Consider the following 26,470-nt stretch of genomic DNA (forward strand, 5'->3'; position numbering starts at 1 on the left):
GTGCAACAAAATCTAAACAAGCATTTCAACTTTTAACTCTTGAACTTCATTTGATGATGCAGCCCAAAATCCAAAGATAATGAGGTTAACGAAAAACGTTTCTGGTTGAAAACACACAAAAATCTATGAATAAATGGTCACTTTTAACATGTTTTTCATGTTTTATGGTTTATCCTGTTGCAGTGGGATATTTAATATCTCAACAGTAATAGCAATACAATAGAGCCATAAATCAGTGTCATTCATAGCTAGTTTAGCTTTGTTATTAGATGTCATTAGAGAGTTTGAAGAGTCAGATCCAAGGAAGCCGGTCGCAGAAGAAGGCAACGAGGTACAGCGTGCATCTTATGTGCACAATGGGTTACACATACATTCTGTACAAGATTAACAATGCTACACAGTTGCTTGTCTTCCGGTTGTTGAAATGCGGGTCTGCTGCATCTCCCAGTTGTATATTATGCGATAAACAGGAAAACGGTCTAAATTAACTCCATGAAAACATGCATATCACCTCCCAAAGTTGAGGAGGACAGGCTCCTGTCAGTTACGCAATTTTCTCCATTGCATGTGAACCGGGACAAGGAAGGTTTCTGACGTGACGCCAAAATCTAATTTTAAGCACAGCTCGATTAAACAGTGCATGTAAACGTACTGATTGTTAACGTTGCAAAGCACAGCTTTTTCTTTAGCAACATCTCCTTTGTGTATGAGAATGTACAATGCATATTCAAACACATGTAAAAAGGTGATCTTAACAACTTTCCTCAGCAAAAACAGAATGAAGTGTTTTCCTGTTTCAGGCCCGGGTTCTTGAACTTTCACTATAAAAGAGTTTGTGAGTGCCCCGGAGGTGACTCGCCTCATTAGAGTCTCCGACTTGTTAAACGGGATAATTTCATTACATCAATTCACATAATGTTAACTTTAACAACTCTAACACACACTGACTGTGATTGTAAAGCGATTTTGTACTCTGTAGCCTCAAGGCCAGATGTGTAGAGTCAGAAGGTCCGTACATATAATACGCAAAAGCACATATTTTAACAGAACCGGGCGAAATGAGAAGTAACAATCTAGTCTCACTTTGAAGCTTAATGTCAAAGAAGGCACAGAAAGGTTGGCCTTTGTTGACTTATTGTAAAACATAATTGTTGTCTTCGATACCTGCTCAGAACAAGACTTGGCAGACGGTGAACGCTATTCCTCAGTCTTTCACTCCCTCAGAATGAAGCACAGATAAGGGAGGTAATTTGTGTACCATGAGGAAGGTTGTTTTTGGCCTCTGCTGGGTCAATGGTCATTGCTTCGCCTCCTAAAAGCAGCAACAGTTTCTGTCTCCTGGGTGAAACCTTGCTGTCGGTAGATACTATTTGTTTCCCTCCTCTCTATTTTGCATTCAAAATCCTTCTTTCAGGTTTCTTGCATAAGCGGGGAAGCCGCACAGCACTGTATTTGGTAACAACAGGCAAAAATAACAAGGTTATGCTTGGTTGTGAGAACCAGTCCACATTTTTATATCTATTTAATTGAATGCACATTTATCGTGAAAAGGCGACGTCAAACACTGATTTTGCTGTGATGTAAAATCATTTGTGTCAGTCCAACAGTCTACCTGAAGCAAATCTATACTGCTTGATCAATAAATATGTTGATCTCACCTAAATTAGCATTACAATAATTCCCCTATACATCTGCATTGACAGGCTACATAAGATCCGACCACTTTACAGGCGATTATTTGAATAAGGAAATCCTCTTGCATTCATCTTTAATGACTTTAACTCACAACACGGACGTGGATCAGAATAAAGGGTGTATTGCCATGGTTACGGAGCTACTTCTATCTGCGCTCAAGTGTTTTAACTTTTACTGGGACTCGACGTTGTCAGACAAAGGAAGTGGTGCGTGCGTTTCCTGCCTGTCTCCCCCCTCCAGAAACACGCGTATACACACACGCACGTACACACACGCAGCCGTAGCTGTAGTGATGCACGCAGAGAGAGGAGGGGAAAGGAGAGCTGAAACGAAAGAAGGTTAGCCGAGTTAAGAAAATGGCGATCGCGCAGGACGGATGCCTCCCCTCGTAGATGCTGCAAATGTGTTGAAACTCTTTTAGCCTTACCGTCGGTTTTCCTTTCCACTCTGTTGCACTTTATACTTCAATGAGGTACGGCTGCTTTTATCATCTTTTCTCGAATGTTTGCGCCGCGAATTTAAGCCACTGGGACCGGGGACTGGTGTAGATAAGTTAAGCAGCGGCTGTTGTTTGGTTAGCATGGGTGAGCTAAGCTACATGGCCCTCTTTTTTCAGCATTCGCTTTGCAATTAGACCCCGCTATAGTCTATAAAGCCGGGTGGCCGACGCGTTGTCCAAGAAATGTGCTTTATTTGTGCGGGTTCGATGGGTTTGTTCAAACAATCCTACGCAGGGTAACCTTTTGCTAACTAGTCCAGCAGTGGTTAACTTGGCTCGCCAGCTGTGCGCACATATCTGTCAAAAGAAAATATTATGTTCTTGAAGAGATATTAACGCTCCAGTGGATTTCTTTGTCGACAAATAGCTTGCTTGTAGATTGCATTTGGTGCTGCTTTGTTTTTGTGTCGTAGCCGCTGGATTCGAGTTGAAAACCCGGTTCGTTAACCAGCAGCTTCGCAGTGCTAGCCTTTCGCTAGCATTCCGCTAATCTGACGACGTAGGTCGCTAAGCATGTAGTCAGACTCGGTCTCCAAAGTTTTCCCCCCATGCAAACGAAAATGTGGTTGTATGTAGTCGTTTAAAAATTAAAGCCTCTGTTTGATAGAAATCGTAACCTTTATTTGGCGATAAACCTGGGGGAGGGGGGGCTTCTACTGTTCAGACGAGTGCCCCCTGTCGGTAGTTACAGCCATTGCCGCTTATTCGCTTCTGCCTATGGCGGCTTTGCAGTCATATCCACCTGGCTAAGTTTGTACGCCGCCCCGACGACGGTGCAAACGGAGCAAAGCCCCCCGATAATTTGATCTCACCGCGTGCAACACGGCGACACGTTAAGGCCACTGCTGATCTTGGCTTGCGCTGGAAAAATACCAGAGGCGGAGAGAAGCCATGTTGGTTAAGCTGCAAGTCGGGTAACAGCTGAGATAATGGCCGATCACGGCCCGAGCTGTGCAACTCTGACCTACTCAGGCTGGCTTTATCTGTCATTCTCAGGCGCACAATCACCATGCAGGGCCTCAGCATTACGGGGGCCCCGCGTCATGTGTTGCCCCTAGCGTTGCACCGCAACTCGTAACATTGTTTTACTGCAAATGCAACTGCTTGTACTTGCACAGATCTTTTGGATTAGGTGTCTTAATCACCCACCAAAAATTACGTTGAGGCAAGGTTGGATATCAGTTGTTTGTTTGTTTATAATATTTCCACGTTTAGAAAAGAAAATCGCGTGTAAACATGTAAATAAACACTCACTGGAACGGTATGTTTATACAAGATAACTTGGCTGTAAATTGAGATTCAGCTCATCTGTTTTTTTGCCTTTCAGAGATTTGGAATTGGAAGCTGTTGCCACCAAAGACGTTAAAGCATCTTAACAGGTGAGTGCATCCCCAAGGCTTTAACACCGTTGTTTAAAGAGGCACGTTGGACTTTTATTCCAATGTTTGTGGGTTTGTGTGTCGCTCAGGGGGTTAGCAGCAGTTGCTGCTTATGCAAGCACATGCAGTTCCGTTTGAATTGAATTGGAGGGTCTGGGTTGGTCGAGGCAGCGTTGTGCTGAGTAAGCTTTGCTGTTTTAAAATCGCTAAACGAGGAGCCAGGACCTGATGTTTTGTGAGTGGTGAGGTGTTTATGCAGCTCATTGTGTTGGTACTGTTGGCCCGCACGCCGTCACACAATAGGACCCCAGACGACCATTAACCTGCTAGCTTTTTATACTGGTGTTTTTCAGCACCCCAATCTAAGGCACGGGCCTGGCTTTGAAATAAACCTGGCGAATAAAACATCCTCGGATGAACGATTCGCCATGTTTTGCAAGAAAGTGTGCGCTGTAATCTTCTAACATAACGTCTAAGTTACCAGCTTTGGTTTTTATACAACTCTGACAAAGACTGACATTTTGCCCACACTGACGCTCTCCAGCCGCCTCGTTTCGGGTGATGGTGGACTCTGACAGCGTTTGATTGGCTGGGTGTTGGGTAGGAGATGACCATTGCCTCTTGGGGCAATAAAACCACACCTGCAAATATCACAGGAGCTGAGCAGAGACGGAGCTTGTTTCCTGCCACTAACCTGCAGGCACCGATCAATCTGTAAGCAAGCCCCTTTGAGATTCGCTTTAATTTACCGTTTTTAGCTTCCTTCTTTGAACTGTTGGGGACACCGTAGTCGTAAAAGTGCCCCTTCCTTCTGCAGGCTTATTTTTAAAGCCCTCCCCAGCTCACCCAGCCTTCTTTTGACCAGCCTTACAGTGGGGCTGCTTCTGAGGCGATGCCCGTCCCTGTAATTGAGCGTAGCTTTTAAATGGCCACCGTGAGAACCCTGCAATGCAAATTAATGCAAATGGTGTGGTGTTACATGCAGATTAGCCACGCGAATCCCCTCCACCTCCTGTGCTTTGGAGTCGCGTTGCTCTTCTCCCAGTTTGTTTGGGCGTGTGGATGCGAGTAACGGCGAGGGAAATGACCAAATGATTAAATATGTCTGATCCTTTAGTGGCTAACCCACGGTTTAGTTTAATGGGGTGTAGTTCATCTACATCATCCAATACAAATCAAATCAATCTTTATTTATATAGCGTCTTATACAATCAAAATTGTTTCAAGGCGCTTTCCAGAATCCCAGGGCCTGACCCCAGAGACAAAAATACAAGACAAAATGACTTCAGCTTATTATTGGATGTTGTGTGATTGATAATAAAACTGCTGTTTTTAAGAAATGGAAATCTCTACCGTCTCTTAACTAAAGGTCCCCTTTTCCTTTATTCCTTTTGGTGACTTTGTGCCCCCCCTCCCCGTCAGCTGGAGGTGTCGGGGGGATGGGGTAAGTGTTACCCATTCATAAACAGATGCTGCTCCCGGTGCCTGTGTTTGCTCTGCAGGAGTGCCCCCACCATGATCTGCTGTTGTTGAACCCAAACCATCTGCTGAAGTACTTGATTGTTGAAGGAGAGAGGTGGTGGTGGGGTGGGGGGGCAGGAAAAGGTGACTCAGGGTATTGGCAGAGAATATGAACTTGATGGAGCATTTATTTTCTTTCCAACAGATTTGAACTGTCAACTTTATGAGAATAATGACTTTTTTTGATAAGAAATCTCAGAATTCGTTGTGAATTGAACGATGCCTGAATGAGAGCGGCCGTCCACGCATGAACGTCGCAGGCTCGTGTCTCCTGTGGCGTTTCGCCGTCACCGTTCCTCTGTAGCTAAAGTGAGTGCTATGCTGTAATCCCATTAATGGATTAGGCCACAACCTGCAGGTGAAAGCTGCCAGCTGAGTGGCACACAAGTGAGGGTGCATCCAAATTTCCATCGATGGCGAGGCCACAGTCCCATCTCACAATGATGAGTTACAATTAAACATGGAGCAAGTAATGAGAGGCGGCGATATGTCTACGCAGCATCTCCCATGACACCCTGTCTGCATTTGAGATCACCCTCACAGGCATTGTTGTGTCTTAAAGTACTACCCTAGCTTTGTGTTGTTATATTGGAAACAAAGGGAGACGTCATTGCTCTTAAATCATCAGTGATTTTGCTGCCGTTTTTTTTTGTTGGGTTATTACCGTGTCTCCTGTTTTCCACAGGAAACATACCCATAGAGGGAATAACAGTGAATGGAAGAAAGAGAGAGGAGAGTGTGAAAAGGAAGGAGGATAAGAACATAACAGGACTGGTCAAAAGGTGAGTGCTGCCTCCTGGTCGGTTTCAGCTGCAGAACCAGAACTTTAGTGGTTCGCTGCTATAAATGTAGCTAATATCTGTCAGTTTAAGAGCTGTGGCAGTGGTTGCATATGCAGCAGTTGCACACCCGGTATTGCCGCCAGAGCTCCAGGTGCACAGTCCTGTTCCAAGGAATTAGTTCATCGACTCTGCTCGTGATTTGTTACTACACTGGTAACATTTTGTGACGTTCTTGTGTTGTGGGCTCGTTTAGCATCTACGTTAGCACATGACTCGGCTCAGCTCTGTGCTCAAGTTGCGACAAAATGTTCACTTAATGCTTTTAGCTTCTTAATTATCATTGTTGAAGGTCTGTCCTCAGTTGCTCTGACCTCTGACCTCATGGCAGCTGTACGGTTTGTGACTTAGCAGAGCTAAGCATGTAAACCGATGGTACCTTTTTCCACTGGGTCCTGTTTGTACAAGCCTGCTACTGTTACAGCTGTCAGTGCCATTGTAGGCATGAAGCCTGATAATGTCTATCTCTGACCTTGAGTGGAGCGTATCTCTGTTTGAATTGCTTTCTCCCTCATGCTTGTAGATTTTTTTTTCCCCCTTTGGAAACGGTGACAGAGTTGAAGTCGATATTAGTAGCCCCCTTAATGAAGCTTACCGCTTCACCTTAACCCTCATCACTAAAAGTAGAAAGAACAAAATGTTTCTAACTGGCTTGAAAAATCTCCATGGATTCTTAGTCAAGTTCTCATTGCAGCTTTTTACAGCTCGTCCAGTTTTTACTTTTTGAGCTCAGACGTCAAACTCTGGCCCTTTTATAAATCTGAGTGGCCAGGCAGCCACCCCAGGGGCTTGATTTTATGTGCATCTCAAAGAATTTGGACAGCTTGGATGCATACTTTGCATCTTCCTTCCTTGTAAAGCAGCAATTTTTATATTATTGCCTTTTATTATAATAATATTATGGCATGCTTCTCAACAAACTGTGGCTAAAGTGGCGTTCCCACAGTTGTTGAACTGGAACCTTTGTTCCGTGGGCGAAAGTCTCTCCCTTCCTTTGTCAAACAGTACGCCTCCCACATGACTGAAGAGCCAGACTTTGGTCTCATCTCACCAAAGAAAAGCCAAAACCTCCGCTGCTGCTGGGCTGCGTCTGACACCGTGGCCTGATTGTACACTTTAATGGAAACCCTGGGCTGTTTGAACCCTCTCACTAATGTCACCCACATCTTTATTTATAAAGCCCTTTAAAAACAGCCACAGCTGGAACGACGTGCTGTACGAAATAGGAATAAAGCGTACGACAATCACACTAAAAGATGAATGGTGTTAAAGCAATAAAAACAATCAAACACTAAAACTCCAGCAGAGTATCAGGCCGGGTTAAAAGCCGGGAAGAAAAGTGTGTTTAAAAGACAAGTATAATCATTAGTATATTAAATAATATGAAACGCAATACCTTCCATTTGACAAACTTTAGTTTGATTGAAAGAAAATCTTCAAATTCTGACAGGATGATGTGGACTTGTGCACACGCCTGAATATTTAATTTTAACTTTAAAAAGGGAAATTCAAACATCCAGCTCTTGCACTCAGGCAACTGTTGATATATCCTCATATTTAACGTATTCACTGATTTAAAAACAGGATACATGCTTGTGTACTTTGCCCTATTTCTGGTTGAGATGAGTTGTTTTTTTTGTACCTTTTGGAAGACTTTGGCATGTGCTCATTGCACTGACTTGACCTTGCTGGGACAAGCCCAGAGGAATGGAGCGTGTAGGAATGTTGACATGGCAACTGAGTCTTCCCAAACTAATACCTAATAAACTTCTCTTAAATAGATAATGAAAAGAGTTACCCTTGAATCCAGAGTAATGAGCAGTAATCCACATTAGTGTATATTTGAAGAGGGAGCATGGTGATGTTTTTGGTACATTCAGACACTAAAATAATGTCAATTCCTTTTGGCAATCAGATCTTCTTTAGCTTTTAAGTCTACTGTTCACTTATGTATGATGGTACAGCTGTGTGACACAAATCCACTCATTTACTTTTTGAACAACCATTAAGTATTTTAAAAGACCAACAACCCTAAAGTGAGCTCCGTCAAGCGTTTGCAGTGGGATAACGATTTGGACATTTCATTATGCATGTTAGAAACCGCAGCTGCATTCCTCTGTACTCAACTTGAGTGAGGGGCCTATTTGGCTGCTATTTTATGTTTTCCACATATCTCCTTTCTTTATCTAGAGTCTTTTCTTCCCTTTGCTGCATATTAATTTTGGTAACAGCCAAACCTGCCAATTCTTCTGGATGATATGACTGTACAAACTAACTACACAGCCAGAAGTTTCCATATATTTCCTGATGTCGGTTCCCAGATGTGTGCCTGAGGGAGCTGGTGTAACAGGTTCAACTCTACGCTTTTTATTCTAAATTTGACCTTGAGGCTGATGATAATGCAATCATGGTTAACTCTGGAATTATGATTAGGTTTTTGGTATAAATGGTGTGACTCACTAGTATTTCTGTGTGTCTGAGGTTTTGCCCACAATATGCACTTTCTTCTTTTCTTACATACCTGATTAAATGGAATCTGATACAAGCTCAGGGTGGATGAGGGCCTCGCACCAGCTCTCACCACTGCCCTGGTCGATGCCAGGAAAAAGCCTGTGTTCTGTTTGTCACATTAGTCCGTCCACCCCCACCCCTTCACCTGCTTGTAAGATGATAGCAATGGCTGTGCTTCTGCCAACTGAGGGGCCCTCGTGAACTCTCTTCTGAAATGCAGTTGGGAACGGGGGAAACCAACAGTTCCTGCTCCAACAGTGCGTGCGGCAGGATTTCCAACCTGCAGAACAAGTGTGTGCATGTCAAAAATCCAATTTGGCGTCCCGCAAACTGGGGGAAAAAAATGTTACCTAGCATGCTCCCATCTGAGCGCAGCTGCAGAGTTCAGGATCTGCTGAAAGAAGAGAGTCGGAGGCAAAGACCAAATGACTTGGTCTCCTTTAATTTTCTTTGCTTGCAAAATGTGTTGGTCTGGAGTTTTAACTGTTGGGTTTTAGCAGCTGCAGTGTCAAACTAATGTCGGTGTCCATCTTTCCCTTCTGTTTCTGCAGTGCTGGAACAGAAGTCGGGCAGAGTCCTAAAACTAACCCAGACCACTATCCCCAGCCCCTCTCCCCCTACGCATACACATCATCCCTTGCACACAGCCCTCAGCAATGCCAAGGGGGCTTGCTCATCCTGCTGCCCACTCTGTCAAGCCCTGCCTCTTCACCTCAGGCCTTTGAGGCTGTGACCCCTGAGCTTAGACCTTTGACCTCCCCTATTTAGAACTGGGAAGTAGAGGTCAGTTGTCCTCCACACACCCTGGAGACACCCTTCTGCACAGCCCTGAACCACATCCACCCCTTTGCAGGTAAATTAGAAAAAACAGTATGAACTACAACGGATTGCAATCGGTAGATTTTTTTAAAATTCTTAATTATATTTGAAGAAGTTTATTTATTTATATGGTGGTCTGAAGTAACGGGTATCAGACTGTTTCATGTGAAATATTGGGGGAAAGCATCTAAGACATCTTAGACTTGGCTTTGAAAAGTGTTGTGTAAATATGACGTGATTGCAAAATCTTTAAGAATAAATGTTTAAACATTTCCCAGACGCAACAGTTACAGGCTATCTCTTTTTCTTTTCTTTGAATGCCTTTTTTTCCTTTGGAGTTTGTTTGATTTTAACTTTTCTGATCGCTTGACTTGTGAATGTCCTGTCCTAACAATTAAGCTAACCATTTTCTCTGCTGTTTTTAATTTCTGGCTTCATCTCTAGCTCTCTTTCACTGTGTTTGACAGTCTTTCCTCTGTCTGTTTCTAGGCATGGCTCCCATTCGGGATTCCGTCAGCCACTCCCCTAATCAAACAGGTGACCACACAATGCTTCCTTGCCTTCCTGTTCTTCTGTGTTCCATTTTTCCTCCCAATTTCCGTATTAATTTTGTTAAGTTGAGATATGACTTTTTTTTGACAGCCAAAGTTGGCCAGATTATTGTGGAAAGAAAGACACTACATGAGTTACTCAACCAGTTTTCCCCAGGTCTTGCAATTCAGACTCCAGCTGTAATTAAAATCATATAACTTTCAAAGATCAAATGATTATAATTATCTAGTATCAGCCGCGTGCCTGTTTCAACCCCAAGTTTGACGGTGAGATTTGTTACCTCCAGGGTTGGAAGTTTGATAGCAAATCAGTGCAAACTCTCTTTATGTGAAAAGTAAGGTGAATAAACAGTTTGCACCTATTGCTCTCTTGTCAAGCATTAGTGCATAACAGGCAATTTATTGTCCGTCTCTCGTGCACCTTTCGCTGCACACTCTCTGCTCACTCACTCCTTGATCGCCCTTTCACTATGTTCATAACCTCTGTGCACAAAAGGGCTAGACCACTCTCAAAACTGTAGCTTAAGCTGTCTCCTAGTCTTTTTGGTTCTGGCATGGTATCCCTGCACAGTTGGTGAAAACCAAAAAAGAAGGAATTATATATATTTAAAAAAAATCCTGTTTTAGCCACTCATCTATTTTACTGGTTGCCTTTATTCACCCATAGTTATCTTGGTTTGTCGCTTTTGTCATATTTTGGGTCTGAATTTTTTGAGGAAATCTATGGTAGATGGTCTCTGCTTTGGTGTAATCATGTTTGGATATCTAATGTAAGAGTGGCCTAAACTTGTTGTGTCTCTCTACAGGTCTGGAGCATCCTGGTTTGGAGTCTCAGTATGAGCCTTCCCCTTGGTCCTCTGGCTCTCCATGCAGCGGTGATGGTAACAGCAACTGGGGCAAAGTCCTAGTGGACGGAAGCACTGACAAATCCAACAACACTTCAGCAAACTCTTCCGTCTGGCCTCCTTCTTCATTCTCTTGCTCCTCGTCTTCTTCCTCCTCCGGTTGTGGGTCAGGATCAGACCCCGAGTTGGCATCAGAATGCATGGATGCAGACTCTAGCTCCTTAAACGGCTCAGAGAAACACCTTGCCGCTGTGACCACAGTGATGATGTCATCAAATGCTTCTTCCTCTGTGTCTTCTACGGCTTCTTCTCCTTCCTCCTCAATGGTGACCTCCGCCGTGATGATCGGCGTTGCGGCAAATGGAGACGGCAATGGCAACAGTCGACATATGCTCGGTGGAGGGATGGGAACCGTCAGCGGATCAAACAATGGAAATATTACTGGGCCCTCCCATTTTTCTGTGGCTGGATCCAGCACTATTGGCAGCAATAATATGGGTAACCACAACAAACCTATTAATAGTGGTGTCTGGGGCACCCAGTCAGGCAGCAACGTAAACACCACCAGTGGAAACACCCCCTGCATCAATGGTGGGTTGAACCCAAACACTTTGAACCCAAATGCCAACCATGGTGCCTGGCCACAGAATCCAACCGCAGGCCCAAGCTCCCAGAGCCAACGTCCTTCACAGGTCCAGGGGATGAGTTCTAAACTGAGTGTAGCTTCCCAACAGGGCCCTGCGCTGGCCTGGGGTAGCATGGCAGCTCCAAACAGCAGTATGATGGAAGATGGTGATGCGAGTAATGGTACAGCTGGCAACAAGGTATTAGGAAGCGGCAACAGTGGAAATGGTGGCCTCCAGCCAACCAACCTTAACACTGAATCCAATGGACCAAATAACACTATAATGATGAATACTACTACTACTACTAATGCCACAATGACCTCTAGTTCACCAAACTCTATCGCCTCACCCCAGCTCAGTGGGGATTGTCCCTGGGGATCTATTGGAGGAGGGAACGATGGTCCACTGGCCAATGGAAACTCATCAGCCTCTCCGCAACCCCAAGGAGAGCTTGGTGGTTCTGGGGCCTTTGGTACGCCTTGGAGTGCAACGATTTACTCTGGAGACGAGGGCTACCCAAATGCAGACACTGTGAACCCCCCAAACCCTGCCTTAATGCAGGCCGGGAACCCCCAGATCTCCTCTACTGCTGCTTACAAGAGTAATAATAATCAGAATAATGCTGGGACCCCACGATGGGACCAGGGCGCCACCAGTAATCCAAACCAGCCTCAGAATAATGTGTCCTGGGGCTTTAACTCCAATCAAATCACATACTCTGCAGGCCATGCACCAGAAAATGACACCCAAACCACAATGGGCCCACCAGCAGGGATACCTCGCCCTTGGGGAAGCAGTGCATCATCATCTTCCTCATCCTCATCATGCTCTTCCGCATCTAACAACAAGATGTCAAACAGTGAGTGGGGAGCCACAACTCCTGGTGAAACCAACTCAGATGCTGGAAATTTTAAAGGAAGTTCAGGCAACAATGGCTGGAGGAGCTTGGAGAATGATGCCATGGGTATTGGGGCTGCGGGGAGTGGAAACCCTGGCTTGGGGACTGTCACTGGTGGCTGGGGTCGCTCTGGGGGAAGTGAAGGGAGTGGGGAGAGCTCTGGTGGCCGCTCGAGCTCAGACCGTGAGGGCAGTCAATCAAAAGGTGGAAATCGCCGAAAGGTCACTGCAACTGTACCCACAACTCTGGCCCGAGCCGACGTGGACCCGAGGGTTCTGTCAAACTCCGGATGGGGACAGACTCCCATAAGGCAGAACACTGCCTGGGATGTCACTTCCACTTCAGAGAATCAGCACCAGGGTCCTAGAGGGGATGAAAGAAAGCAAAGCAGTACAGGCCTTGGCTGGGGCACAGCAACACCAGCAGCTTCCTCTCAGACCACTGGAGGTGGGGATCATTTTATAAATAACTCTGGAACTGATACTCTAATACAGTAGTCAGAAATCACAAATGCATTGCCTTTTTAACTCTACTTGCAGGTTGGGGGAATGGGCCAAAACCTTCAGGCTCAGGTGCAGGAGGTTCTGGCTGGGGAGATCGCCCAACATCTGGTTGGGACGGCAAAGCTTCAGGAAATGGTGAAGGCCACGGTGGATGGGATGATGGCTCTAACTACAAGGGTAGCAACAACACCAGTAATACCTGGAGCAATAACAAACCTGACAGGTGAGTAGTCCTCAAAATTCCATTGCAAAAAAAGATTAGCTTATTTACCCTTCTTGCTTTTAATGGATTTTTAAAAAAAATTTATTTGCACTTCTTAGGTCTAACACATGGAATAACACACCTAAACAACAGCAGGGCTGGGGTTCCAGTATTGGAAATGGAAGGGAAGGGTGGGGTAATGGTGGAGATGGTGCCCGATCGGGGGCCAACAACCACTGGGGGGAGCCCCAAAAAGGTACAGGCTCAGCGGGCTGGGACAGTGACAGTGACCGGTCTGGTTCAGGGTGTTGGAGCGAGCCAGGCCGAACCAACACCAACACCAGCACCAGCACCAGCAGCAGCAATACCTGGGTAGGGAGTGGAGGATCAAATACACCGGACCAGAGCACTTCAAACCCAGGATCCAACTGGGGTGATTCAGTCCAAAAACCCAATCCCCAAAGCAACAGCCAGGGCTGGGGGGAGACGATGAAAAACACCCAAGGAACCCAGAACTGGGGTGAGCCAAAACCCAAACCATCCAATGAGTGGGGAAGTGGTCCTGAAGCAAGCCCTTCCAGAGGCACTCAAGGTCCAAACAAAACCTCAGGTAGATGTCCATCTCCAATATTCTAAAGGCTGATGAAACAAAAAATAAACTAAAGGAAACTGATGCATTGCTCTTCTGTCAGGCTGGTTAGGAGGCCCCATGCCCACAGTAGGTCAGAAAGATGAGGCATCAAATGGGTGGGAAGAGCCGTCTCCAGAGTCCATTCGTCGAAGGATGGAGATCGATGATGGAACAGCAGCCTGGGGAGACCCTGGTAAATCCTATTCTAGTTTTAGAGGCAAAATGGGATAGAAAGGTTGAATAAAATCTAATGAGATTTCTTTTATAGGTAAATACAGTGGTGGACCTGTCAACATGTGGAACGGGACACCCCAGACAGATCCAGAGGCTTTGGGCTCATCTCAACGTCAGTCCAACCCTTCACATGGCTCCAAACATCCTCCTCAGCCAATGCAGCCTGTTGCACAGGACAATAGTTCTGGTAAGCCAAAATCTGCATGGTGTAAATACTAACATCAGAAGAGCTGTTACATATTTAAAATACATTTACAAGGCTCTCTATGTTAAGGCACACATTATTGGTAACCTGAAAGGATTGGTTTATCATAACTTTTGGACTGGTTGTGGTTTGAATTTCTAATTACTTATGTTTTATGGATGTCAGACAAACATTCAAGCACGAGTCATTAAGTAAAACGGTAGAAACATGTAAGTACAAGCCCTGTGGTGCAGTTTGTAAGCTTTATGAAAGGATAAAGATACAAACCCTGAAAATAGCTCTTCAAATAATTTCAATTGCCAGACACTGAAGTGTGCATGCACACACAGACTGATATTTGAAAGCCTACACAGTTTGCTCATAAGCATAGATGGAAAATAAACAAGCACATTTCTTTCCCATTTCCCTGTGGTGTTGTCTTTGAGGCGGTTGACTCATCCCTTTGGAATGCTAAGAGCATTGAATTTTTTTTCTACCCCTTTCATTTGTTTTTTCCTCCTGTTCTCGCTCACCCACTAATTCCTCTCCTGAAAGAGTGGCTTTTGTTGATGTTGAGAGAAAGTGAGCGAGAGACTATGAGTGGTGAGGTTCATGTCTGGGAACTTGGTAAGAGGAATAGTTCCAGTGTAAAAAGGAAATCTAAAACAAGTAAGAAGACTATTCAGTAAAAGGGAGCCACTCAATTCATTGAATTCAGCCACTGAAGTAAATGGTGCAGCATTTCTTTCAATGTGGTGCAGGATCCCCCATTACTGACAAAAAATAGATTCTACTGGTTTTCTGAAGTGTGCTTGTAAAAAAAAAAAAAAAAAAAAATACAAAATCAACTGCCAGCGTCTCAAATGTGAGCGCACACTTTCTGGATCCTTTTAGAACAGAACAGCTAATGGGGAAATGGATTTTTAAAATTCGGTTTTGACTGATTTTTGGTTTTAAACCTCCGTCTTTTTTCAATATGTATATTGGTTTCTTATCGTGCAGGTACTATTAGTAGTTAGTTGATGGTGATACTCGCACGTCTGGCAGCTCTGCATTTTTGTGTTTTGATTTGGACATGTACTTGTGTGTGAGCATGCCCAGCCACATCAGAGACACTGGAGCACAAGGCCACCCCGTGATCTGTCCTATTTTTACAGGGTGGCACTTCAGGCATCTACCATAAACTCCCACTGTGGAAGTAGAAGGTAGCAGGTCTGGGTGGTCAACTGTAATTGGAGCTCTTTGAACTCTTAACACCCAGTTGGTCGCGTATGATCTCACTTTTTTGAAGCGTATTGGGCCTGTTCACATTTAAACACCCATCATAGTTAAAGTAAACAACATGAATAAAGAGGATGACGGAGAGATTTAAACAGATATTAGAGAGACTCTTGAACTGCTGTGTGATTCTATCAAAGAGAATGTAAACTTGCAGGATGAATAAGAAAACATGGGGGAGGTCCCAGAAAGACCACCCTAAAATGTTTTTATCCTAAATGTTTCAACATCCTGCGTTCAAGCTCTTTAGGGATTTTTTTATAGCTGTTTTTAAGATGCATTTTTGCATTTAGTCATTTTTAGATTTATACCCTAAAAGATCAGTAGATCATCTAAAAGTTACCTCCATTTTTCTTACAGGATGGAGTGAGTCTTATACTCCAAAAAAGGAATTTTCTTCATGGGGCGATCCTGGCATTGCTCCACCAGTGACAGTAGACAATGGCACATCTGCCTGGGGAAAGCCAGTGGATACTAGCTCCAGCTGGGTTGAACCGAGTCGAGATAACCGTGATTCTGGGTGTGGCTGGGGCGGACAGCACAAGTCTGGTGAGTAAAAAAGCCCACACATGCAAATTGTGGAGGCAGCAATGGAATTTGACTCCCATACCGTGTGACGCAACCCAGACTTTGTGTCTTAAAGTTCCACATTAAATGTATCCATATTCATCCATTCACGGGTTTTCTCTGCTTTACTTTGTAACTACAGGTTCTAAGCCCATGGATACATGGTGTGGGGAGGACGTGAATATGGGCAATAGCTGGGACCAAGAAGAGGAGGTGGAGATTGGCATGTGGAACAACAGCCAACAGGACAACCGGCCCAATGACCAAAACACCTGGAACTACAAGCATAAAGGCTCTTATAAGGTTAGCAGAGCGTGCAAATTGTTCAAAGTGTAAACCCCGAATGTACTCGGGATGTTGCAGAATAATTGTCCCTAAATAAATGTGGTGGTGTCTCCGGTAAATATTTTTGTCAATAATCTTTTTAGATGAACAAACAAGTCAACAAACAAGATGAACCCTGGATGAAACCCTTCATCAGTCAGTTCAACAACATGAACTTCCCGGTAAGTGCTGTGTTATAGTGTCGCTGTTGCAGTTTTTCATCGGTATATTTAAATCTGTAGTACATCTATATGGTTCCCATATAGATTCATGTATCGTTTGAAAATTTAAAAGGCCTCAAGCTAAATTTTCTTTACTCTTTACAAGTACAAATGTGTTTTCCTGTCCATGTAAGACAGTTTTCCCCATCTCTTTGCAGAGAGACTCTCCTGATGACTCCATGAAGGTGGGGATTTCAGACAAGCGTGTAGACATGGGCAACATGGGAGATTTCAATGGAGTAATGGGAAAGAACCCTGGGTCTCGACACCAGCTCCACAAGGACTCCACCATGGATCGCAGCCCTTATTATGACAAGGTACTTGAGTGTGTCTATAGGTCTGTGGTGTCTTATCAGTTAAGGAAAAGAGGCTTGGAAATACCTCTCCTCCTCTCTACTATGTATGGCATATATACAGAAGGGCGGGTTATTTGGTGAGTGGCAGCCTGGCTTGGCTAGTGCTTTGACCTACAGTGCCCCACAGTGGTTGTTGAAACACTCTGCACGGGACGTTTTGATCACATACTTGCCTTGTGTAAAATATCTCTTCATTGTGGTCTTAACACAGCTATATGGTCAAAAGATCAATATGTGCACAAACAATCCTATTTGTGATAAGAGTGGTTTGTAATTATGCCTTAGTGGTATTTTCCTCTGCTGTGTGTTGGCTTTGCTGCTTTCTTTGTTTCTGTAATCTTAATTCTCACTCTGCTTTTCCCCCCACTAGTCTGCCTTTCACTCCTTTTTTAAATGTGTCCTCTTGGGTTCATCTTTTCACACATCCCCATCTTTTAAGCACCTTATTTCTGTGCAAAATTAACTCATTTCCTTCTTTTCTCCTTTCCTCTCTGCATATCTGTGATTGATGTGCTTCCTGTCCCTCTGTGCTTGGCGTTCATCTGCTGGCCTGTGCTTCTGCAGCTGTCTCTTTCCCAATCTGCTTATGATAGCCAAACTTCTGACGAGCTCTCCTCCAATCAAAGCATGAGTTTTTCTCCTTCCAATTCTACTCAGCATATCTTTTGTTTCGACCCCGGTCCCTCTTCTTCCCACTCTAATACTGGGGCCACTAGGCAGGTGAGTGTGGGAGGACAGAAGAAACATTTCTAAGGTCCTGGGTGTAAAACTTTAGGATGTCAGACTACAAAGAATCACTGAAAGAGCAGAAATTTAGAACACAATGTTATAAAGTGGTGTTGAATCAGGGAACGTTTGCCCTTGCAACGAAATGCAAATAATAATGCTTCATTATCTTTGCCTTCCCTGCTTAGAATGTAAACCCTATGATGGGTGGCAGCAGCGTAGCACAGGGCCGAGGTGGCCCCCATTCCCAAGTCCCTCCCCAACCCAACCTTCGCAATCAAGTGCCTCCACCCATCCTGCCCTCTCAGGTAGAGCAGCTGCACACAATAATTTGTTTTGAAGGTCATCTGGAGCCAACTGCTTGTGGAGCTCACTGCACATCAGGATTCTCCATTTTTTTCCCTTGTAAATAATACCTCTGCTCCAAAACAACATCCTGATCTTGGTTTTCTTCAGGTCCCTCCATCCTTGTTGAAGTATCCTGGAGGTAATGGAGCTCTCAACCCTCTGTTTGGTGCCCAGCAGGTGGCTGTGCTCAACCATCTGACACAGCTAAACCAGATTAGCCAACTCCAGGTACAGTAATGGGTGCTTGAATAGTAGGTTACCAAAATGTCTTTGACAGGTTACTTTACAATCAGTGAATGAAGGAGAATTAAAAAACACTTTGAAGTACGTTACTAAAAACACATTAAAACCCAGTAACATTCAACCAGTACTACACTTGAAGAGCATCCAAGGACACTGTTGGTTATAAATTAGGACCAGGAGGAAGAGACCTATGTCCAGAAATCACATGCAGATGTTTTTTAAGTAGTTTAAGATTTATGGCCAGTTGAAAATGTTGCTGATAGACAAATGGGCAGGTTTTGGCTGTTCTCTGTATATAATAATACTAGACTTGTCATGAACAGTTAAGCCACTCAGGTTGCTGATTTATGCTAGTCAGTTGCTCAACTGCTACCAGATGTGCATCACTTGTAATCCGTTTTGAAAACAAGCCTCCAGCATTATTGTTTGTGGCTGTTTGCAGCGTCTTCTCCAGCAGCAGCAGCGGCAGCAGCAACACCAGAAGGCTCAGAGTCAGAGAGTCATGTCTATGGGACGACAGAACGAACAGGTTCGTCCTACTAAAGTCCTCCTCGCAAGATTGACCATGATGAGGCCATGATTCGAACGCACGTCCAGTCTCCATGATGATGTCTCATCTAATGCTTGTTCCTCTGCCCATCTTTCTTAGATGCGCCCCATTGGTTCGTCTCCATCAATGATGCAGCCCCCTCGGCACCTTGACCCCTCACTACTGAAACAGGCCCCACCGCTCAAACCATACTTGGATAGCTTCTTGTCCCACAATAACCAAGAGATGCTGAAAGATGCTCCTCTTGGGTCCTACAGCAACTTCCCTTTAAGTACGTTATATGCAGACGAGCTCTGTAATAAATATCATCAGTCTAATCTCACATTTCATATCCTCTCCCGTTTGCCTGTAATATGTATTTAAATCATTTATATTGCTACTTTTCCAAACGATAATGCAGTGTAGTTGACCTTTTCTTTCCCCCATCTCTTCCATCAGGCTTGAACTCTAACCTGAATGTACCATTGGACTTGGGTGTTAGTAGTGGTGGAGCTCTGAGCTACAAAGAACCACCCCAGTCCAAACTGAAGAAACTTTGGGCTACTGACCCTCTGGAGCAGAACAGCAAACCTGGTAAGAAAAAAACCAAACACAAGCCCTAAGAATATTTATTTGTAGCCTGATGTCTGGAACTTTGGGGTTAATTGTCTGCTTTTAACAGGTGCTATGTCGTCTGGGCTGCGTCTGGAGGACTCTCCCTTCTATGACATCCTCTCTTCTGGCCCGTCTCCCCTGAGTCCTCCTGGCCAATCAATGGGCTCTGTGGGTGATAGCTGGCCGCCCCGTGCCAACTCCCCCCCACCCCATGGAAACACTGTCACCTGGCCCCCAGGTACACTTGTTTGCCTTCACATAGCCAGTCAAAAAAAAGGTTTGCTTTGAAAACTGCTAACCACTGGTATGTGTGCAGAGTTCCGGCCTGGGGAGCCTTGGAAAGGTTATCCCAACATTGACCCTGAGACTGACCCTTATGTGACCCCTGGCAGTGTCATCAACAACCTTTCCATCAACACCGTCCGTGACACAGACCACCTCAGGGACAGGAACAACGGTAAATAAAGAGCCCCTGAAAATGGAAATGCTCTATATAAAAAGCTACTGAACCATTCAGATTATTGTGAATGTATACGAACATATTTCTCTCAAGTTTGTGTTACTGTTGCTAAGGCCGGGCTTGGATGAAATAAATGCCTCTCTTCCAGGGCCATCCTCATCACTGAACACCACGATGCCTTCAAACAGTGCCTGGTCATCCATTCGTGCCTCCAGCCACAGCGGTTCCCTCACCAGTACAGCACAAAGCACTTCAGGTCTGTGCTCCTCTACTCAGCAGTCTTTAAATGCATCCCATCGCTTTTGGGAACGTTCACACCGCAGAGCAGAGAAACAAACCACCTTCTTCTCCACGTGCAGCTAGACCCAGTGAGTCAAAATGGTCTCCCAGTGGCGGTTCTGCGTCCAACTCCTCTTTGGCCCACGAACTGTGGAAAGTCCCCCTGCCTCCCAAGGCGTTATCTGTGGCAGCCCCCACCAGACCACCACCTGGTCTCACCAGCCAGAAGCTGAGTTCGGCTTCCTCCGGCTGGGACAGTTCTGCTCTAAGGTTGGGGGGGTGGGGCTCCTCAGAGTCCCGATACACACCTGGTAAGAACAGGAAACACCCACGTTTGAATACTTTGGTCCCTGAAATTTACTGGGGATTTAGTAACTTCAACCTTTAAAAAAATAAAATAAAATAAAATCAAATAAAATCTTCTGTGAATTTTTAGGTTCCAGTTGGAGTGACAGCAGCAGCTCAGGGAGAACCCAATGGCTCGTTCTGAAAAATCTCACACCTCAGGTTATCTTGAACTCTTTCTCATCAATAGTTTATATTTTGCACAGCTCCTGGAGTCACAGAAAGCCCCCAGCTCTGTTTTAAAGCATCTCCACCTGTGCTCATGGTTCATCTTCATGTCTCCCAGATTGATGGCTCGACCCTGAGGACGCTGTGCATGCAGCACGGCCCTCTAAACACATTCCACCTCAACCTGCCGCACGGTAATGCTGTGGTATGCTACAGCTCCAAGGATGAGGCCGCCAAGGCCCAGAAGAGCCTGCACATGTAAAGACACTCCCATTTCCCTGCATGATGCGAGCACGTGTAGCGACTTGCTAACTGCGTTAGATGCATTCTACAGTAGAGCAAATATTCTGCACTGAACATGTGACACTTGTCATTCTTAATGTCGCGGAGTAGCTGCCAGACTCAAACCTTTCTCTCCTGTTCTTTGGCAGGTGTGTTTTGGGAAACACTACTATTCTGGCCGAGTTTGCCAGCGAGGAGGAAATTAATCGATTCTTTGCACAAGGGCAGTCATTGGCCACTCCCTCCTCCGGCTGGCAGGCCGTTGGGTCCTCTCAGAGCAGAATGGATCAGTCTCACCACTTTCCCAGCCGCGCTCCTGAACCCAACCAGTGGAACAGCAGCGATCTCCACAGCTCCTCCCTCTGGGGTGGGTCTAACTATTCCAGTAGCCTGTGGGGGACCCCCGGTGGCACCGAGACAGGGAGGATGAGCAGCCCTTCCCCAATCAGCTCCTTCCTTCCAGTGGATCACCTGGCTGGGGGAGGAGACTCCATGTGAACCACGTGCTAATCAAACGGTCTGAAGGGAAGGGTCAGTAGAGAATTCTTAATAATCAGCATAGATGATAAAAAAAAAAAGTAGTTATGAATGCAATGGCACTAGATGGACTCTTTCTCACTTGCAAGATATTCAACAAAACGGGGTCTCCCCTGTGGAAAACAAGTTACGTTTCTCTCTGCACATATGTCCACTTTGTTTTAGCCCAAAAACATATCAGTCGGAATACTTGAATCATGCAGGCCAATTCTATAATGTGAACGGATGGATATTTGCTTCCAGGTAGTGCTCTTTCAGACCGAAAAAAAAGCTTCAATCAAGCTCATTATTATATATTTTTGTTTCATTCGTCATGTTTATTTGAATTCCAATTCTCTTCATTTTTAACGTTTTCTTTGTTTTTTTTCTCTCTCTTTTTTTTTTGCATTTGTTTGCTGACAATGTTGGAGTATGAGCTTTTTTAACTTTGCACTGAATGTGGTTTTTTCTCAGTATATATAATCTGCAATATAGAGGGAGCAGCCAGTTTTTCCAGTGTAGCTGTTTACTCATTGAGGTCCTTACCGCGTGCGTGTGCACGCACACGTGTGTTGAAGTACTGTGCGTGCACGTGTGTCTGTGAGCGTGCGTATGTGTGAATGAATATTTGTGCGCTCCTCTCTGCCTTGGCACGCCTACCTTACCGCGTTGTCGTGGAGTTCAAGATCAACAAATAGTTTAAAGAAGAATTAAAGCTGACTTAGGAGGATGACCTGGCGATACTAAACGTGACATGAAAAAGTATTGCACCAATTTTCATTTTAAAACTAAAGAACGTTGAGCTCTGCAGTGCAAAGGACTGTAGCCGCAGCTGGGACTAGCAAGCCCCGCCCACCCAAATATAGGGGGCAGGGCCTATCTAGCAAGCCCCCCCACCTGGCCCCACCCGGGGTCGTGGGGGGGGGAACAGCACTTTCAGAATAGGCTTTCAATGTTTTGGAGGTGCCACACTGCAACCTCTTGTTTACAAGACTTAGGAGGCGGAACGTGTGTTCATTCTTCATTTTAAAAAGAAAATGAAATAAAATGGAAAAATTAAAAAAAAAAAAAAAAAGTTTAAAATCTATTATTAAAAAAAACCATAAAAATGTATAAAACGACAAAAAAAAAGTAAATTGCTATTGAGGATGAAGACGATGCTTTGTAACTCTGGGAATTCGGATCAGTGTTTTTGGCCATGGCGTTGGTTATTTGAACTATTCCTCTTTGTCTGCTAAATAACCAGCAATGGTTCTCAGGAAATCAAGCCAGTCCCCCCCCCTTGTAGGTGAATAATAATAGTAAAAAAACTACTACTCCTTGTAGGAAAGGAAAATCCAACTTCTAGCACTGACAAATATGTATAGGTCTGTAAGTTTGTTTTATTTTTCTCTGCCAAATAACTGCTTTAAGCTGGAGAAGCTCAACACACTGCTTTCAGTATGCTGTCTTTATTTGGGGGGGGGTCCCACTGTGGGGGGGGGGCAGAGGACGAGCTGTTGAAACCTCAGCGCTCCCTCTCTCCTCTTCTTCCAGTCCTCCACTCCATGTAAAAATAATCAAAAATGGGGAGCGTTTTTTGTTGGTTTGTTTGTTTTATTACCCCCATCCCCCCCCGTGAGTGCGCGTGAGTGTCAGTGGAAAACATTCTGTGTCGTCAGACTTAAACCAAGAGAAAGGCGAACCTGTATCTATGCATACTGTAGCCTCGCGTGGCCTAGTGAGAGGCTTTTTTGTTTCGTTTTTTTCTTCTCCCGTGTCTCAAAATGTTTCAACGTTTCACTAAGTACAACATAAAAAACGCGAAATATGACTTGCTTTTTTTAAAAAACAACAAAACCAGAATAAAAAAAAAATCCTACTCGCTCTCATTGCCAGGAATGGTGTTTGGAAAAACGAAATAGCTAGAAAAACATCACAAAAGCCGCGTTTAGGTGGAAGATGATATTTTAACAGTGCAAAAGTCGTCCACATTTCATTGCCTTGATCATAATTGTGTCCGAAGATGCAACAAGTCAAGTGGCTTCTACCTGTTTACAAATAGAAAATGATTGTATTGTACTGTTTTATTACTTTTATTTTTTTTCCCCCTTTGGGTGAGGAGGAAGAGGTGCTCATCTGAAGTTCCTGACCTGGTCTGTCTGTAGATACGTGTGTGTGTGTGTGTGTGTGTGTGTGTGTGTGTGGCTGCTCTGTACCAGCAGATGCGAGCAGATCTGCAGAAAGGGGGGAGCGAGGCGGTGCGTCGGAGCACAGCGTGAATGTACGATACCAGTGGTGTTTGTGGACTATAGTACACGCGTGAACATTATTCAGCTACTTATCAGTGATTGTTTTCGTTACGATGATGCACAATATCGGGACAGAAGCTTCAGAGAAGGTGTGAACGAGAAGTCAGCATTAGCGAAGCCATGGACCTTAATTTCTTCATTTTGTGATTCTCCTGTATTAAGCCTGTGTGTGTGTTCATCCCGCCTCCCCACCTGATATCGACCTGTAGTTCAGAAGTACTCTACGCGTGGCTTTAGTTGTGTTTTTAAGTTTAGCCGTGAATATTTAACAACTTCAAGCATACGTAGTGAGCTAAAACCTCGAGTATTAGCCAGACTTGACAGTGGTGTGTGCCAGTATTGAACTGCTCTCTACCAAATAATTCAAAAGTTTAGTTTACTTAATTCCAGATCTCTTTGCTTAAACTATATATAAATATATATGACTATATTTCTCTTACTTGTATTTGGTTGCGTATTGTTTAGCTGGTGTTTTCAAATGGAACATGTTTGTCGGTCGTGTTTGATTTTTAACTTAATTTGACAAATTGAACTGAGGAGCCTTGGAATTTGCACTTGGGTGGATCAGTAAAAACGGAGGGCAGATGGTCGTCGACGGCCTGCGGGCGGCGACAGCTAAGTGGTTTGGATTTTCAGCTGAGTGAGGTACATCTGTGTGTTGTGACAGGGCTGTGTGTGTGAGTGTGTGTGTATGAATGGAGACGTGCATTGTTGAACCCAGTGAGAGAAGAGGGAGGAGGGACGATGTCATCGTTTCTTGAGATTTACATTTCTTCCTTTATTCTCTGTGTTGCTTGAACTGAGCCAGCGTGTATCTGAAATAGTCAAATATATCCAATAATATCAAGACAGAATCATTCCTTATCAATCACTTCTGCAAAGAAATTGGTTCAAGTAATTAGTTCCAGTTTCATAGTCACCTGAACACTTATTTGTGCGTTTTATTTGCCAGGAGATTGAGAGCAATCCCACCCAGAGCATGGAATGACTTATTGGTGAAAATGATCATTTTTAACACCCTTTATTGCCCTTTGAGACCATTTCTAAAGGTACTGCAGCAAATTCCAGCCAGTGACGACTGCTCGTCCCCAGTTGCGCCTGGTTGTCTCGTGCACGGTCGGTCGCGTGTTGGCAGAGTGAAGGGGCGTGGCTTATCTGCGGCACCGAGCCGCTCTTCCCTGTTTATCTTTCCACTCGCTGAAATGACCTCACTGGTTGTTCCGAGCTGATTCGGATCGTCATTTCGCTCCCTTTTTAGTATTTCCAACCCCTGACCTTGAGTGTGACAGTTTCAGTGACCGGGGGGGGGGCTCTTCAAATTGTTACTGTTACTCGCTGGATCTCACTGTTTCTGGTGTGTGTGTGTGGGAGAGTGTGTTGCTGCAGAAGCCTGTCTCATACTGTGTGTGTGTGTGTGTGTACATAATGCCAAAATGAGTAGGGAGGGAAGGAAAGGGATCGATTCTTCTTTTTTTTTTGGTTGTCGTCGCGAGTGTCTATTTAAAAAGCTGGACAATATTAAATGCTTGAAGAAAAGTCATTTGGGATGATGTGAGGACAACAATTTTCAAAAAGTCACAACCACCATGAGCAATGTACAATCCCCCCCCTTCCCAGACACAGACACACACACTGTCGCTGCCAAGCAGCTTCCTGACAGGGCGGGATGAGGGGAGTGATGGATGGACGGATGAATGGATGGACGTCAGTAAGCTGACAATTCTGCTACTTTTAAAAATGTTTGGAATGGAAAATGTGACTCTGTTGATCAAAAGTGCTACAGTTTTTGAAAGAAATGGCAAAAAAAGAAGAAAAACTGAGAATCTGCTGTCTTGTCATTTTACATTTAATATGAATCCACAAACCAACCCTGAAAAGCTTTAGTCTAACCAGCACAAAGATGGGGGGAGGGGGGTGGGGGGTCACTCAGAGAGACTATGCAGTGGAGTGTTGAACCCAGGCTTCCATGTCCGACTCGGGTTTTATTCATTTTCTTTTTCATTTTGTTTTGCTTTGGGGGGTGGGGAGAGGAAAAAATCCCAAAAATTTGTACGAACAGCTGAGATTCCCAATACTATTCCTCAATCATGTCGTGCCATCGTTTGAATCGTACCAAGATTTGGAACTGACGACCTTTACGCACCGACCGTCAGACCAGTTGTAGCAGGAGGACAGGTTAAGATTTGCAAAGTCCATTTTCTCGACTTCAACAGCTTGTCTCGAGCGAGGCCGGTGAAACTGCAAATTTTACACAACTACAATATTTTTTATAGAGATTCTATCAATCCAGTGTGTAGTTGGATCACCTGTAAACCTATTATGCACATTGCTTTGGGAGACTGTTGAAACTATATATAATATATAAGAATATAAGCGTACAGTGTCTATAATCATGGAGAGGAAGTCTTCCTCTTTCCAACAAAACAGGAAGTACCTTTTTATTTTCAAATGTCTTCCTTGGGTCATCAAAGGATTTTATCTTAAAACTTTTTTGGGGGGGAAACTGCACTTTTTGAAGGACAATCTTTATTTGTATGGGTATAAATTGACAAACGAAGTCGCCTATCTTACATGGTATAGAAACCAACTCCAGTGTGCTCTAATGATGAATGTCTCCTCTGATGCTGTCTTTGTTTGGTTTCATTTGATCTTTTATTACTTTGTTGCTTGGTTTGTTCTGTTTTTTTTTCTCCTCTCTTCTGGATTTTAGTGCTCTTAAAAGAATCTGTACTAAAGGTGTAGAGTAGTAGGTAGTAGGTCTTCTGTTGGCTGTACTCGTATACTGATTACTGTTTGTAACCCTCTGGCTCCTGCAGCCATCATACAAAGCTGTAAAACTTGGGTACAACCCTCAATAAAGACTAACAGTGACTCAGTTCTTGCCTCTTTGTCTGCTTATTTTCAGCATCTGTCTAGTGACTAGTCCCTCCAAGCCTTGGAGACTGTTCATGAAGTCATTAACTGGCCCAGTGAATTAAGGACTGT

General features: G+C 44.4%; 1 protein-coding gene across 5 annotated transcripts; it reads left to right on the plus strand.

Annotated features, from left to right (window-relative positions):
* Nucleotides 1–1,940: 1,940 nt before the first annotated feature.
* On the plus strand, nt 1,941–26,361 carry LOC130514415 (trinucleotide repeat-containing gene 6A protein-like). 5 transcript variants are annotated; one of them, XM_057013983.1, is made up of 26 exons: nt 1,941–2,167; nt 3,522–3,573; nt 5,780–5,876; nt 8,996–9,297; nt 9,753–9,800; nt 10,621–12,630; nt 12,723–12,909; nt 13,008–13,498; nt 13,581–13,712; nt 13,788–13,940; nt 15,576–15,764; nt 15,925–16,085; nt 16,211–16,288; nt 16,486–16,644; nt 17,598–17,717; nt 17,866–17,985; nt 18,443–18,529; nt 18,650–18,821; nt 18,989–19,123; nt 19,212–19,382; nt 19,461–19,601; nt 19,753–19,860; nt 19,964–20,194; nt 20,320–20,390; nt 20,515–20,654; nt 20,828–26,361. In XM_057013983.1, the coding sequence occupies exons 5-26, from the start codon at nt 9,755–9,757 to the stop codon at nt 21,174–21,176; spliced, it is 5,451 nt and encodes a 1,816-aa protein (XP_056869963.1). In that variant the 5' UTR covers nt 1,941–2,167; nt 3,522–3,573; nt 5,780–5,876; nt 8,996–9,297; nt 9,753–9,754; the 3' UTR covers nt 21,177–26,361. The 5 variants fall into 5 exon arrangements, with proteins under 5 accessions (XP_056869963.1, XP_056869966.1, XP_056869964.1 ...); XM_057013986.1 differs by lacking the exon at nt 9,753–9,800 and having other exon boundaries at nt 1,947–2,167; XM_057013984.1 differs by lacking the exon at nt 8,996–9,297 and having other exon boundaries at nt 1,947–2,167.
* Nucleotides 26,362–26,470: the final 109 nt, after the last annotated feature.

Source organism: Takifugu flavidus, chromosome 18 (genome assembly GCF_003711565.1).
Source record: "Takifugu flavidus isolate HTHZ2018 chromosome 18, ASM371156v2, whole genome shotgun sequence".
Taxonomy (NCBI): domain Eukaryota; kingdom Metazoa; phylum Chordata; class Actinopteri; order Tetraodontiformes; family Tetraodontidae; genus Takifugu; species Takifugu flavidus.

Coding starts and splice junctions, on each gene's coding strand:
- LOC130514415 (XM_057013983.1), top strand. CDS start 9,755: ATGGCTCCCATTCGGGATTCCGTCAGCCACTCCCCTAATCAAACAG. Junction 15,765..15,924: donor GGGCGGACAGCACAAGTCTG/GTGAGTAAAAAA, acceptor TTGTAACTACAG/GTTCTAAGCCCATGGATACA. Junction 18,530..18,649: donor TGGGACGACAGAACGAACAG/GTTCGTCCTACT, acceptor CATCTTTCTTAG/ATGCGCCCCATTGGTTCGTC.